The following is a 16,742-nucleotide window of genomic DNA, read 5'->3' as shown; positions in this document are numbered from 1 at the left end:
TTACAAAGTATCAAGCAATTTAAATCTAATGATGCCAATATATTTCCAGACCAAATGGAAGAACAAAAACTGTTCTGATCAATTTCTGAATATGTTGGCAGACAAGTTTTCAAAAGAAAAGCTGAGAAAAACTTGTTTTAGAAGAACAAAACAAAGGAAAGAGCAACAACAAATTTGGGACCCATTTTACCTAATTTTCACAGTTACACATAGGTAGCTATGAAAGTAAATTAAAAATCTTTCAAGAGCCAGTAGAGAGGTAGGTGACATCCAGAGTAATTAGTTCCAAACATTGGTACAGGCAATGCCAATTTTAGAAGCTACAATGTTTGAGGATTTCAAAACACCAGTGGGATGGGTTCTTTGCTGGAAGATGGAGCACTCCATGTGAAAGAGAACATCTGGGAAAAAGAGGTTTAGCAATTATGAATAAAATATGTATGTCGTGTTCATATGACACCTAGTTTCTGTTGTGACAGATCATCATTTTGGGCAAGTTCCAAAGCAAAGAATTATAATACAGGCCTTTGAAAAAACATGTAGAAAACAAAGTCAGACATTCACCACAAGTAAGGAATAGGTCCATATATTTCAGAAGCTAAAGAGATGTTCTGTGGATGTACAAATCAATATCCTATACGGATGTAATGAACTAATTCTTTAATGTTTCAAAGACCAGTATCCCACTCTAATCATTACTGGAAGTGCCATGGGTACCTGCTCTTCTTTCTTTAAACTACTATAAAGATTTCTTAGTATTTGCTTGGCAACTATGCCAGCTCTGTGTGTCAGAGCCATTTCCAGCACAAATCCAGGGTTTAACAAGAACGTCGGGGGGCGGGGGGCGGGGAGCGGTAGGAAAACAAAGGGAAATAGGCTACCTTGCATAATGACTTAGCCACTCCCAGTCTCTATTCAAGCCTAAGTTAATGCTATCCAGTTTGCAAATTAATTCCAATTCAGCAGTCTCTCACTGGAGTCTGGGTAGGGAGAAAACCTGGATTTGTGCTGGAAATGGCCCACCTTGATCATCATACACATTGTAAGGAGAGTGATCACTTTACATAAGCTATTACCAGCAGGAGAGTGGGGTGGGGGGAGAGAAAACCTTTTGTAGTGATAAACACCCATTTTTTCATGATTTGTGTGTATAAAAACATCTTCTGTATTTTCCACAGTATGCATCCAATGAAGTGAGCTGTAGCTCACAAAAGCTTATGCTCAAATAAATGTGTTAGTCTCTAAGGTGCCACAAGTACTCCTTTTCTTTTTGCGAATACAGACTAACACGGCTGTTACTCTGAAACCTATCTTGAAGAGGTAAACTTGTAACACTAGTTTCTAAAATGTTTCCTACATAACTTCATTGCTCTCCTTTCTTTCAAATGTGCGGTGATTGTCCTTGGTATATATTCTCTTAGCAACATTTACTAGTGCAAAGAAGCAATGACATCGTTGCAGAAATCTCCACAGCATAGTCTTGCTATGAGTTATTATTGTTACTCAATTTGTAGGCTAAGCAGATGCACCAAATTGCTGACATACCAATGACAATGATTTTGAGGAACAGTTATGAGGTTCCTTCTCTATTGTACACACAAATCCAAGAACTTGCTGTTAGCCTTGGTCTATTTTCCTAACCTTAGCAGCAGTAATCAACCAAAATATCCTAAAAGAATTCTGAAATCTTCTGGGGCATTTTAAATCGTGTTGGTGCTCAGAAACACAAACATAGGATTCCCAGTCAAAAGGCTAAATTCTGCTGTTCGTTATCTGTCAATTTAATATAACAACTCCCCCACCCCCAAGGTCAATGGCAACTAAGAGCACAATGTGACTCAAAATCTTGAAACTTGGACCAAAATACAAAAATCTTACTCTTTTATTCTAAGAAGTCAATTTAAATAATTTTAAAACGTAAGAAAATTAGAAGAAAACAAGCAACCTGAAGTTACTAGTTCTGATTCTAACCTGTATCAAGATCTCCAATGACATAAATACTGGCCCCAATAGGTACAGCTCCATACACAAAGGAAGAACTGGCTGGGATGCATAAATTCTGATCATTTAGATAAATCCATCTGTAAGAAAAAGCAAAAATTTTGTACATGATTATTGACAAGATCTGTGCGCTAAAAACTCAGACGCTTTTCGACAAAACAGTTTTGCCAATTATAAACGAAAGCAAAATCATGCAAACTGACATTTTAGAAAGAGGCTCTCACTGGGAACTGGGCATCGAAGTTCCTTAGTCCTTGTCGATCAGCAAAGATATTGTGGAATAAGCTATTTAGTTATTCCACAATAGCTCCCTGTGTGGACGTTATTCCAGAATTCCACATGGAGAGTTATTCTGAAATAGCTTATTCCACAACAGCTATGCCGGTCAATTTCCCTGGGTAGACAAGACTTTAGCAAGCTTTGAAAAGTCTCAGTCTTTAATACTTGCTTTTACATCTATGCTGATTTTAGGACACAGTACAGGAAATAGTAAGCTCTTATACTATGTTTTTGTTACCAGTATCTCCCCCCCTAAAATTCTCATGCCAAACTTGTAGTCCTACTCAGTCATCGTCAGAGGTAAATTATTACTTAAGAAGTATGCAGCAGTTGATGAGTTTTATTTTCAAACCAGGAACAGGAGAGTAGACACTCAGAGTGCTTGAGGATTTTTGGTAAGTGAATGAAATGTCTAGCCTTTTCGGAGAGGAAGACAGTTTTTCCAATTTTATATCATGCTCTGTTTGGTTTCCACCCCTGTTGAAATACTAGGAATCACAGCTGTTTTCTCATTAAAAGGATCCTCCATCTTCAACACCATGGCAGTCTGACTTTCTTACTGACTGAAGAAGACCAATTGTTCCTACAAATACCCTTGCAAGCCAGAAAACTAATGTGCATTCACAACAAATATGCTGACAAGACTGGTTTATACAGTTGTCTGATTGTAAATACTTGAAGTACAGAGCTGCCAATTTAATTGCCTCTTCCATGGTTTTGAAGCAAATATCTACAGATTCCTGCCACATTTCTACAGATGCTGATATACTTTTATTTACAGTTCAGTGCAGAATAATCAAGACTACTTAAAAGTAACCTTACAAGGGCCATAAAGGACAATATGGGTAAGGACAAGAACTTTTGGGGAAAAAAATTTACAGGAGTCCTGAAGATTTTGGATAAAATGCCTGGAGATTTAAGGAAAAATATCCCCACAGATGTTGCCGACTTTTTTGTATTCCTGTTCCATCCCCATTCATTACTCAAAAGTAAATTCTTTCTTGATTCAACTCAGTCAATTTGATGGGAAGCTGATATACAAATAAGTTATTTTAGAAAGAAACCGAACGATTTGTAAGGGCTGATTAAAACTAAGAATTAGACGCCTACATTTCTACTTTGCTCTGAGCTTTCTGTATTGTATGACAGAAGCTCACTCCAGTCTCACGGTTCAGTACATTCAGATTTATATCTTTAAAACAAGCAAATAGCATCATACTTTGTTTAAAACAAGGAGAAAGGATGGTCTTGTGCTCAGGTACAAGACTAAAAGTCAGGAGACTTGGGCTGTATTCTTTTGGACAAGTCACTTAATCTCTCCAAAATATCTTTTCTAAATCACCACTGGTCTGCAACACCTTGGTAAACATACCAGTGCATTACCAGGGTCAGTGCTAATGCTGTAAATAATTTGTTTTAAAATCCATCCTTTTATAGAACCCCAACCTTCAAACCGGGGTGGGGGGGGAGAAGGAGGGGGAAAGTAAACAAGTTAGTCTGCTAAAAAACTGTAGTATCTTTCTCTGTGTTGAGACTGTTCAATGGGCTCAAACTACTTTGGAAATATCTTTAGAAAAGTGCTTCTGGGACACTACGCTGCATTCCAAGTTTCATCCAGAGTAAATTTTTATAGAACAGTTATAAATCCCTGAAAACAATGGGTTTGTAATGGAAACAGCTGTTCAAACTTAAGAGCTGTGTAGCGGCACAATTGAGAAACCTCAGAATTTATCATCATCAACGGTTGTTGCATCACTTCACCTTGAATAATGCACCCTTTTAAAACTCATAATTTTAGTTCTAAACTGCCATGTATATATTACATTGATTTCATCAGCAAGGCAGTCATGCAATACTGAGGTTTGTCTATAGAAGGTTCATTGATAGAGTAATAACTACATTATTGTTCCCCTAGTTGATTTGAAACATTTGAATTATTACAGGATGGATGGTAGTTGTCTTTCCACTGTTTACAGGCAACATAGGTAATACACATTGTAATTGCTACCTTTTCCAGGGATCTGGTGGTGATATGTATAAAATGTGTTTTTATGTATATAAATAATATGTGTTTTTATGTATATAAACCCCCCCACCAGCATGTCCAACTACAGTTGAGACTAATGTTAGTGAAGGACTTCTTTCCTCCAGCTTGCATTCCCACTCCCCACCACATCAGCCTTCCTCAAGTGTTGTCTTAAGATGATGAGCTTTTGAGCATGCCTTGAAAGTTTACAATTTACTTATCCATCCATGTTAAGTCATGGGGCCCGCCCTTACAGAGAACAGCCTGCCAACAGCTCCCTCCTACGGACCAGGCGAAGCTCCAGCTTGAGTGCTTCCACTGATCTCAGCTGTGGTAGTATGGTATAGAGAGGCAGGGTTTTTTAGTTGGTTCCCATGCCCTAGTCCCCCTCACACAAAACTTTTATGAAAGGTGGGTACAAATATCTGCTCTGCCTGATTCTTTCCATCCCCCAAGTTAACTTGATACAGCCTATCGGGTCCCTTCAAGTCTACAAGTATAGGTTTCAAGATCAGCTGAAATTTACAAAAGATCCAATTACTCTGCTTGTGGCTGCTCACTCTAGTTCCCATAGAAACTCACAGTGAATCACTATAACCTGGAAAAAGGACTTTTCAGTCTAATTCACCACTGCAGTCTTACTTTAAGATGGTGGGGTTTTATTCATTTATCTAGCACCAACTGGTACAACATCTGGGCATCTCGCATTATTTAACAAACCACATACACAATGTAACTTGTGTATAGGGAGAAAACCACTGCCAGTTCTGCAGGAGCCCAAGGACAACATTCACAATGAAAGGCAACATGAGACAACTTCTTCTATCACAGCACTCTAGAAAAGTTCAACTGTGAAGCCTACCAGAATAGTTGTGTTCACGCTGCCCTGCGGGTTACAATCTCGTGAATCAGAGGAAGAGAGAGTTTTACAGACAAACACCCCCTGCTGCAAACACACTGCTTCCCTTCTGTACCCCCGTGGGAGCTGTATGGAAACAACCCCTTACTGTTTTTGGCAATTTTACTTCTCTTTGCCTGAATGAAGGGGATTCTGCAGAAAGTACCAGATCTTGTTATAGCTGTCATTTATGGCTGCAGCTGAAGAGATGTGGGGCAGGAGAGCAACCGTCTACCATCAGCTAACCCCTTACAGAGCAGACACTTTAGGAGGGCCGCTTCATTGGGTCTCTTCCATCTCCCTTACTAAAGGACAGTCATGAAGGCATAGATTCTAAGATTTCATTTTTGCTTCCACCTACTGCAAGGAATGCACATACCAATATTTTCACTACATCCGAGAATCTCATTCTGGATTAGATCTAGATAAACTGACAAAAATTTTAATGTGAATAAAAGGCAAATGGGGGGGGGGAAGGGGAATTTAATTTGATTTACAATAAAAAATAATGAGTGGCTAAGTCATTATGCAAGGTAGCCTATTTCCTCTTGTTTTTTCCTAGCCCCCCCCGCAGATGTTCTGGTTTAACTTGGATTTAAACTTGGAGAGTGGTCAGTTTTGAAGGGGTTTTACCAGCAGGAGAGTGAGTTTGTGTGTGTATGGGGGTGGGGAGGATGTGAGAAAACCTGGATTTGTGCTGGAAATGGCCCACCTTAATTATGCACATTGTAGGGAGAATGGTCACTTTGGATGAGCTATTACCAGCAGGATAGTGAGTTTGTGTGTGTGGTTTTTGGGAGGGGGGTGAGGGGGTGAGAGAACCTGGATTTGTGCAGAAAATGGCCCAACTTGATTATCATGCACATTGTGTAAAGAGTTGTCACTTTGGATGGGCTATCACCAGCAGGAGAGTGAATCTGTGTGGGGGGGTGGAGGGTGAGAAAACCTGGATTTGTGCTGGAAATGGCCCACCTGATGATCACTTTAGATAAGCTATTACCAGCTGGACAGTGGGGTGGGAGGAGGTATTTTTTCATATTCTCTGTGTATATATAAAGTCTGCTACAGTTTCCACGGCATGCATCCGATGAAGTGAGCTGTAGCTCACGAAAGCTCATGCTCAAATAAATTGGTTAGTCTCTAAGGTGCCACAAGTACTCCTTTTCTTTTTAATAAAAAATAAGACTACTTTGAGTAGGAGGAAGTTCTGAGGTTGTCAACCCTCCAGGATTGGCCTGGAGTCTCCAGGAATTAAAGATTATGTTGTGATGAAATCTTCAGGAATTCGTCCAACCAAAGTTGGCAACCCTAGGAAGTATACCAATACAGAAAGGTACGCTGAATATGCAGAAGCGTGAGAACTTTTCACAACTCCACTGGAAACATGTTCTTTCTTAATGGACCTGACGTCAGTTTGTGCTGGGAAATCACGTGAATCAATTCAGCTTTTGGGTTCATTTACACAAGGAACTCACGGATTATGAGCCTATGTGATCCTAAAACTAGCTGAGAGCCCAACAGCTTTTCTAGTGTGGACTGGAACCAAAAACAGAAATAATCGAAGTTGTAATTGCTCATGAAAACTATGTATTTAAAAAATAGCCAAACTTTTCAGAAATGATTACAGCAGTTCTAACAGTTAAGCAAGGAAGCAACAAAAACAGGAAGGGCAAGAGGTCATTTTTCATCAGAGTTTGATTCAATTCCAGCTTATTGTAGGTTGCTTATTTGCCTGCTGTTTGCATAGTATGCAACTATACTGTACTGAGAAGTTCACAATACGCAAGAGCTACGAAGTACTCTTTTGTAAGGCTACTCTTTTGTGCACTTATTTTCTGTAAATCGTTCTGCTGAAATCAAACTGAAGGAAGAGGCGGTGACAGCTTCCTTTGTAACTGTAGACAGAGCTGATAGATAAGGCATGTAAGACTAACAACATATGTTTGTATATCTCCATTGAAGATGACGGGGGAGGGAGAGGGACACTTGAGCTTTTCATTTTTTTTAAAGCAATAAGTGAATACAACTAAGACATGGCCCAAACAGCTGGAATTCATAATAAGAATTGGTAAGCGTTCTAATTCTGAATTAAAAGTGAAGTACAGAGACAGAATACAGCAGTTTACATGAAAAATACACTGTCTAAAGTGTGTACCTACTGTGAACACAATCCTTACAAATAAAAAAAAGTGTCTATTTTCAATTTTACTTTATACATTTGACAGCACTTCATGCATCGTCCATATCTCCTTTACTGATACTGAAGGTATCCTGGTACATTTCATGGGAGCATTTTTCTGTTTCTGGTTATAAATTTTGTTGCAAATTAAAAAAAAATAAAATAAAAAAAAAATCTGGACATCCTATTTAAAGGCTTCTCTCTCTATCAAATACTGGAATATTATAGAAATTAGTCAGTCATTTTAAAAAATTCAGTTTAACAAGGCATCACTTCTAAAACAGCCAAAAAAAAATGCATACAAATTTTAATAGTGCCTCTCAACCCCAAGACTATCAAAGCATCTCAAATCCAGTGTACAGAGCACCAGTGCTATGCAGCAGTTTATGGGGTTGAGGGCAGAGCCAGGAAGTCCGTTTTCTCACAGAATGTGGCACTATATGTTGGAGGAATGCAGAATTCTTATGGGCCACTCTGTACGTTTTTGAATGGAGTCATAGGATCCCCAATACTGACATTAAACAGGCAAAATCTTTGCTTAAAGTCATCATCCAAATTCTTCCATCCCCACACCTGATACACCAGGGTGAGCTGGATGTCGCTCATCAGATAAAACTTTGGAGGCATGAAAGACTGAGTTGCCTTGACCTGTGGGTCTTCAGAGTTCAGACACAAAGTCTGGTGCTACATCTTAAAGCCACCTCCACCCCATCTTTTCAAAACTTCCTTTAAAGCTATCTAAATATATCCAAACTGTTTTAACTAGGACATATAGTTCACAACCGAACTCAAACAACGTGGATTATAGAACGATCTCAAGAGGCCTGGAGAGCAAAATACATTACCGACATATTGTCAGTCAAATTCATATGCCTAGATGCAAGATCATTCCAAAACCAAACTGATGCAGAATTTTAAAAAGTGAGATTATCAGATAGAGCAACACTTAAGACGTCATGAGGACTACTAAAACTATTTAATCTTGTCCACATCATATTATAGTGTATGCTGACACTCCACCTTGTTTCCCTTTAAAAGCTCTGACAGCTATTTTATTAATGGTCCTTATAATTAAGTTTTGTACAGGTCTCAACATTTAGACGTTTGTTTCTAAAAATGCCTCATCTGGTATGAAGAGATGTAGGCAAACTGCTAGGCATTATAAGAGTTTGTAATAACAGAAAAAGATAGTAATTTAGGTGGGGGCAGAGGGAAAACTATGAACACTAAAACCATATGTGGCAGCCTATTGTCAGAGTGAGATAAAGGCATTAACAAATTAAGGCCTCGCTCCTGCAATTCAGTTCATACCTTCTGCTTCCATACCAATGCACCCTTGAGCCTGTGCAGATCAGATAACCAAAATGAGGCCCAAGTTCTCAAGTAACAAGATCCAGGAGTTGGAATGCTACTGAAGGGGTGAGGGATATAAGAAGGGGATTGGATAATCGGCACATATATGTTGCTATATAAGTAATAAATATTAATATCAAATGGCTGAGTTGACAGCTGGGGATTTATTAAGAAAAATTTGTTTCCATTCACAAAGGAGATGTACTTCATGACAATGTACAGACTATTCCAGCATCTGCTACCTGTAACTAACCTCAAATCTCCACGATCTGCAAGTATGCAGCAGCTGTCGTTTTTCTGCTTCTCTCAGAGATGTTGGGCCAAAACAGGCAAAGTTTTTGTTGTTGTTGTTGTTTTAATTCATTTTTGGGGCCCACTTACAATTTGATTTCCTGCTATGAACATATCAATGAGAACGTGAGAATCTTCCAGTCAATAGTCTAAAGATGTTTATTCATGCAGCAAACTGTAGAAGGGGATGTTGCTATCATCACAAGTGAAAGCCAGAGAACAGAAAACATTTAGTTTCTGTCTACACAACAGTAATTGGCTCTCTGTGGTACAATACACAAAAATCAACAGATAAAGGAAAAGTCCAAAAGGTTTTTTGTAAGTATCCTCCCAAAGTATGTATATTATGCACTAATCTCATTTCTGCTCCTCCATTTAACACAGAGGCAAAATCCCAATTATATTTCCTTAAACTTAACACTCTGGATAGCTGTGAGTCACATGCATACACACCAACACCACTGCAGCTTTAGTCAGAAAATAAGTGGTTCCAATATCATCCATGCATTTTAACTAGACACAAATTTTGAAGTGCACTGCCTTTCTAATGGTATTGGGATCCGAGATGTGTTTTCTCTTCCTTTATATAAGGGAAGCCTTTTTGAAGGGACATCTTCAAAGCATGCAGTTTCCTTCACAATTCCCCTACTATGGGAACAAGTAAATTGTCCAGTGACAAACTACTATGCAGTTAAGAGAAGACGGATTAATTAGCGGCAAACAGGTAAAGATTTAATATTTGTGTATATCATAGTAATGACATACTGTTGAATCATTCTGTAATATGAGGAGCAAATGTTACTCATTTAATTCAAAACTCATGCTCAGCAGAGTGTTAATGAAGTTATAATGATGTATATAACAAAGCATATCTTTTATAGGACATAAGTAGAAGATTCTGTACTCCAAGCAAAGCAGTACAGATATTTTTTATTATTATTAGAATACATTATCCACAGATTTGAACAATTATTTAAATTTCAGCCTTCCACTCAAATTCAAGTAATGAAAAGTAGGAAATGACAAGGCTGAATTAGATGAGAAAAATGAGTTTTACATGTTTTTCCAGTGACAGCCAACTTACCCTCATTTTGTTTCATTTTGAAACTTAACACACACTGTATTATATCAGTAACAAGATCACTTCATTATACCAGCAATCTTTCTTCAGAGAATATGAGCACTATTGAGACACTATAAAAAGTGTTTTGTTTCTTAAAATGCAGCCTCTTTGTATACAGTCTTTTTTAAATAGATGTGACTGCAATAGTTACAACTTCACTAGACTCTAAAATGCTTTTAATGACTAAGATGAACTATATTCAAGTTATGCAGCATTCTGAATGTATTTGAAATACTCAATGACTGCTAATCTTCATTACCAAGATTTATTCAACTAAAATATTACATGGTAATATAGCACCCTCTTCTGGTAAACAGCATTATAAAAAAAATACTATCCCTTCTAGCTCTGGTTACTGAAGCTACCATACCATCCAAGACAGGAAGCAAGTGTTACAAAGCTGGAATATTACCATCATTTACTTCTGGACTATGGGCCAAATTTTTATCTTGGTCTTCATCACTTCTCCATTTTTGCAGGCACCAATAAACCTAGCATAATTTTACACTTGTGCTTCAAGATGCTTAGAAGTCCAGGTCCCTAAATGCACTCTTAGTTATTGGCATCTGCAAGACACGGAGGCTATTGTCTGAAATCCTGGCCCAGATGATGACTAAAATGGAAGTGAAGGTTAAATTTTTTCTGCGGGGAGGGAAAGAGACCTTATAGTCTTGAGAGATATTCTTTAAAAATTTGACAAGTTCAATTAACATTGACAGTTACAGTATTACTAATTTGCCTTTTCCTTTACTAGTTTTACAAGAGTCAATACCAAAACTTACTATAAAGAAACCCATCATTGTAACTGCTGCATAGTTGTAGCTTTACTCAGTTGAATAGAATCTACTGTGGTTCCTCATCTAACGTCTCTGCCCAAAAGTGGCATCCTTGGAAGAGTTTTTAAACCATTGCCAGTTATCAACATTTGTACTAAACCCACTAAGAAGCAATGACAACAACTCACCTGTCATCCCATCCATATCCAAAACTTTTTAGAAACTTTAACATGAATCAATCAGCATTGCTGGAAGTTTTAAAATTATCATGTTAACATGGGATCTGGAGTCCTACTCCAAACAACTTTTGAAAAACAGATGCAACCTGGAAGCATTTCAGTACAAAAGAGTGGCAGTCAGTGGGGGTGGGTGTTTAACACAATTTCAGAAGCTAGATCTTTCTTTTCTGAGCCCCCAACCCTCTTGCCATTTTTGTTGGTTTATAGTTACATTTTCCCCAAAGCCTCTCTCCCCTCTATTGCTATATGAAGGGACCATGGAAGCAACAGGAGACACCAATGACAGCTGGACTATACACAAAGTAAACAAACTGGAAAAAATATAGAAAAAGCTATTTTTCTTTTAGGTTATTTCAGTTATAGTCATCTTCGGTTTTACTTGTAACAATAGATAAAATATTTTCACACCAAAGTTGACGATGTCACTTTAAATCTCCATCTTCAGAGATAAAAATCAACCTAGATCCCACTATTTTATTTTCATTCAATGGAAAGCCCACAAGTCTTTATATATAAAGACAAGGTCTTGAGACATGAACATTTTTATCCCCTCTATCCACTCCAGGTCACTCCTTGAAACTCTTAGAATTTTTGACAATTATAAAAACTAGAGCACATTCCTGATTTATAGTGAAATAAGGAGGGAAAGAAACACAGCAGATATTAGACCTTGTAAGTTATGAACAACCAGGAATTATGCATAGCCATTACCTTGCTAACAGCCACTTCCTTTGATAAAATTGATACCACAGTTAGAAATATCTAGGTCAGTTTTTTTGAGGTAAGAGGAAAAAGAATAATTGGCATTTGTTGAGAAATTACATGAACTGCAATGCTCTATTATACCACAAGGAGAGAAAAAAAGAGTAGGAGCGGAGTTAGAGATTTTCTAGGTCTACTCCTAGAACTACTTACCTTTTAAACTCATCATGATAGAATTCAGATTTGCATGTCACCATCTCACTGGCCTGATTATCATCACGACTTCTGACTCCACCAAACACGTAAAGCTCTGAGGCAACTCCACATGCCACTGCCCCAAATCTGAGAGCCAAAAGGAGAAGGAAACAAAGAATATTTAACATATATACACCCATCACCCTGTCCATGCCCTAGCACAATTCTCTAGCTCTTCCATATTCAGCAGAATTAGATCAAGTATGAAGTAATATTTAAAACCGCTCATAAGTCATTGTACAAAATAATAGAGCAGCAGAGTATCTCTTTGGAGACAAAGATCTAAGTTCAAATTCAGTATGAATTGTAAATACTGACACAATACCATTTATGTTTTTCATCCTGTATAATAGCAGTAATTCTTGCAACATAGGGAGTCTACATGAAACAACTATCTTTGGCCACAGATCCTCAGCTGCAACTGAGAAGTATCCAATGCTTCTCGGAGCAAAGGGGGTCAAAGGTGGCTTTGACCATGGAGTTGTCTGAGAATACTGCTCTAAATTGCAGTAGCAATAGGAGAACCAAAGGACTGTGTCAGCAGCCAGAAATCACTGGGGCCTACACAATGGTGCCCTGGCTATCCCCTTTCCCATCCCACCTCTCCAGCACTCCATCTGAGGCAGCAGCTACTATGACAGCTTCACACCACCCGACAATTAAGTGAGACACACGGAATCCACCTTCAGGCCACTTTTGCCAACTTCAGGGCTGCTTTGCATTACCAGAATGGCACAAAACAGCCTCAACTTACCAAATGACCCGGGCCTTAGTGTTAAAACAGCTGTTAACTAGTAAACATATACTAATGTCAGACACGCACACAGCCACACTGAAATTAACATTAACAATTGATTAGTTTTTTTAAAAATAAGTGGGTTGGGACCATGTTTTTAAATCCATATAATTTTTGGTTTTAAATGATAAACAAGTGTCCTTGTAACCTGGATGTGCATGTGCATCTTATTCACCTTCTCTCTTTTAGTGGACAGATGGCTGTCCATTGCTGAATCCGAGGATCGTAACATTCAACAGATTCGAACAGTTTTCCATAGGAGCCTCCGCCCATGGCATAGATTTTCTTCTTCATAGCTGCATAGCAGCCAATCTTTAAAAAAAAGAAAAATCAGAAGTTGAAATCTATAGTACCTTAAACAGACAATGTTCTGTGTTCTAAAAGTGGCAATAAATTCATTGTTCAGTAGTCAGCCAGTCTCATTAATACAACACAGTCTGAGCAGTAAGGAAGCAATTTCTAACAATAAATAAATAAATACTGAATTTCTAGTTTTCAGCAAAAGAACAACATTTGTATTTGCTTGGAAAAGAAAAGAAAACAAGTTCACATTGAGTTACACACCCCATTTTCACTTAGAATTACTCTGTAGAAACAGTAGAACAAGTATCCCCTAAAACTGCCCCTTATAATTAGCTAAAAAAATATAAGACTTATTATGGATAGATAACCATAAATAACAGTCCGTTAGCTTATTAATCTCTGTCCAAAGGGAAAAAAGTACAGCAAGAGTGAAGGTAAAGCAATTTTCACATTGGGCTGCAGTTCAGTTTGTACAGTGATGCCTAAATTTTAAACTCATTTATTTCCATTTATTATACCTTCTTACAATGATTCCTGAGGTTCTCTTCAACAAAATGTATTGACTGTACAAAAATGCATTACCAACATTTTGCTTACAAAATAAAGCCAATGAATTAGCTGTAGGATATATTAGCTTTCAAATTTTCATTAGTCAGACTGATGTAGTTGCACTAGTTTTTCTTCAAGTTTATTCATTTTTAGTAATAACATAAAAGAGATCAGACCAAATGAAATAAGATTTTACATTATTTTGAAAGGGCAGTATCATTAAACAAGTAAACAACATGCATAAAAAAGCCCAGCACAGGTTCCTTCTTTCATTTTAAAATTAATCACCATTGATGAATTTTGCATCTAAGGGAACGATGAAAGCTATGGAAAGAAAAGGACATTTGGTTTACCCAAACTGCATCTCAAACAGCAAAGTCTATAAAAATTTGGTCTAGAAAAACATTTTGCTTTGATATATAAATTAAGAGAAGAGAGACTCCTTTGCTCCCCCCACTCCACCCCCATATTATTTTCATTGAGAAATATTCACTTCAAGTAAAAGCTGTAACATAAACAGTGCAAGTATTTGAATAGGGACTTTAAAAAGAGAGTTTAACAATAATGCTTTTCTAAATTATGATAAAGTTCTCTTACCTTTCTAACCATGGTCAGATCTGGCTGCTTGGTCCAGGTCTTGTTATAAATGTCATAACACTCCATAGAGCATAGCTCCCTTTCTCCATCCTCACCTCCCAGAATATACAGAATTCCATCAATCTCTACCAAACCAAAATTATGTCGTGCCTATAGGAGACACCAATAAACACTGTAGTAGCATATTTACAACAGTAATGGTTGTGTAATCATTTTTAACACTTGCCCTACCTGCAGAAGTTTGTAACTCAGATCACCTCTGTTTAAAAAAAAAAAGTCATGATGCAAAATATCAATCTCCAGAGCAAGCTTTTAATTCTCTAATTTAATATAAGAACATAATATAGGACAAATAAGAGCATTATGTTAAAACAGAGGTTCAGCAAGTGAATTGTAGCATGTTTCTTTAGTATTCAAGTATCTGAGCTATGGACCATACTCCATTCTTCAACTAATCCGGAAGCAAGAATTTCCCCTTCCAGTGACCAGGTCTGGCCAATCAATGCTGCAAACAAACAATCTGCACCCATAATTCCGCATTGGTCCAGCTCTCCGGGTGGTAGCAGTGGTGGAACCTGTAGTTTAGTCTGAGTACAAGTATTTTTAAACACGTTTTCTCTAACCTTATTCAAAGTAGGCTGTAAAAACACTGCTACAGATTCCACCATCATCACCAGAAGAGCTATGCTAAGATCTTCTCAGGTGCAAGGATAAGTTATTTAATAGGAGGCCTATGGTGAAGAAAATTCTGCAGCACAATCAACTTCTTAAATAAAATAAAATCCCATACCTGCTTAAAAAAATCAACACCCCATAAATGTGACTTTCAGGACCTAAATTCATAAAAATTGGAATAGTCACTTTTTGATGGCAACTAAAACATGAAAAAAGAACCCCCCCATCCCCACCCACGAAGCCAAGCTGGCAAGTCTATGATAAGGTTCTAGACACTATCTATGTGTTGCTCTGCCCCCATTTCCTGCCCATCCTTCTGCATGGTCCAATCCTCTCATCATGTTAGATTCTCAATACTATTTTTATATATACACATTTTTTTTTAAAAGGCCAATAAACTCTAATGGGTTACTTCATGAACAGAACCAACCACCAGAGTTCATAAGGAATTCTACAGCTCAGCTCCATAGCTAGTTCTTCAGTAACAACCAATGTTTTCCAGCAGTTGCAGTTATTACTAATCCAAGCTTGGCATCTAGGAAATATACAAGAAAAAAAATCTGCACCATGGCTTTGGTTGGATCAGGTGCAAGCAGCTGGAAAATCAAATTGGTCTGACCTATATACTTCATCCTATAAGTACCATCTGTCCATGGTACTTATATGAACCTCATCAACATAGCATCTGAGTGCCTCCAAATCTTTTAATGTATTTATCCTTACAACATTCCTGTTAGGTAGGGAATTACTATCATCATCATTTTACAGACCGGGAACTGAGGTACAGAGAGGCCAAGAGACTTGCCCAAGGTCACAGTAGAAGTTTCTGGCAGAGCAGGGATCTTCCAAGTCCTAAGCTAGTGGTCTAACTACTACGCCATCCATCCTGTATTTTTCAAAGGAAAAATAAACCCCCATACAGTTGGATAGTGATCTTGCCTCGTTCATTGCTGGCAAGGAACTCCATGAATTGGTATCAGGATCATATTTTTCTCCAGAGCTCAGAGTTTCCTTATTTTCATCTTGACCTCCAAGTACAAACAAAAATCCTTCTGTAAAACAAAGTGCATGTGAAGATTTTAAAATGGAAGTCACACCAACACTTGTCACAGGGCATTGAGCTACATCTTGGAAATCACGGGTTCCTAAAAATGCCTTATTGAACTCCAGACTGGCAAAGGATAAAGAATGTACTTTTCCCTGTGGTTTAACCCACCAGTGCCGACTCTACAGGCAAATTCAGCACTGGTGTATCCAGTGCAACACTACTGAAGTTATAGTGTGGTTACTTGAGTAAAACATTCCCAAAGCGACAGATTCAGCAGACTCCAACAAAATATCAAATTATGATTCCATCAGAGGGAATCCTCACAAAACAAAGCAGCAAACTGGGGGAAGGCGGGTGGGGGAAACGAACAGGTTTGAGTGCAGCTTGCTCTAAGAAAGCAAACTACATTACAAACTATACCCCATTTTGACAATCTGGTGAGTTTACACTCCATTGGCTTAAAGTAACATGCTGTCATTTACCTGCTGAGAGTACTCCATGGTTGATTCTTGGAATACTCATAGGGGCAAGTTCAATCCAGAGTTGCCTATTAGGATCATAAAGAGGACACATGCATCGCATCACAGCTGTTGGTTTCCGTGACCTGAAAAAGGAGGAAATACAGATGTTCTATTTTATATATGTATGAATG

The 16,742-nt window shown here is 38.0% G+C and overlaps 1 protein-coding gene across 3 annotated transcripts in view; it reads right to left on the bottom strand.

The window, feature by feature from the left end:
• GAN (gigaxonin) overlaps positions 1-16,742 on the bottom strand; it is a 57,326-nt gene that overhangs the window by 17,701 nt on the left and 22,883 nt on the right. For all 3 annotated transcript variants that reach the window (XR_012154531.2, XR_012154530.2, XM_073308040.2), the window contains exons 5-10: positions 16,573-16,694; positions 15,982-16,094; positions 14,368-14,517; positions 13,094-13,230; positions 12,081-12,209; positions 1,972-2,081 (exon numbers count right to left, since the gene is read on the bottom strand). Coding sequence is in view for 1 of the 3 variants with exons in the window: in XM_073308040.2 (XP_073164141.1) it covers positions 1,972-2,081; positions 12,081-12,209; positions 13,094-13,230; positions 14,368-14,517; positions 15,982-16,094; positions 16,573-16,694 (761 nt within the window). In the remaining 2 variants the exon portion in view is untranslated. The remainder of the gene's footprint in view (positions 1-1,971; positions 2,082-12,080; positions 12,210-13,093; positions 13,231-14,367; positions 14,518-15,981; positions 16,095-16,572; positions 16,695-16,742) is intronic.

This window comes from Lepidochelys kempii, chromosome 12 (assembly GCF_965140285.1).
Source record: "Lepidochelys kempii isolate rLepKem1 chromosome 12, rLepKem1.hap1, whole genome shotgun sequence".
Classification (NCBI taxonomy): domain Eukaryota; kingdom Metazoa; phylum Chordata; order Testudines; family Cheloniidae; genus Lepidochelys; species Lepidochelys kempii.
This window is presented reverse-complemented; position numbering and strand designations above follow the sequence as displayed.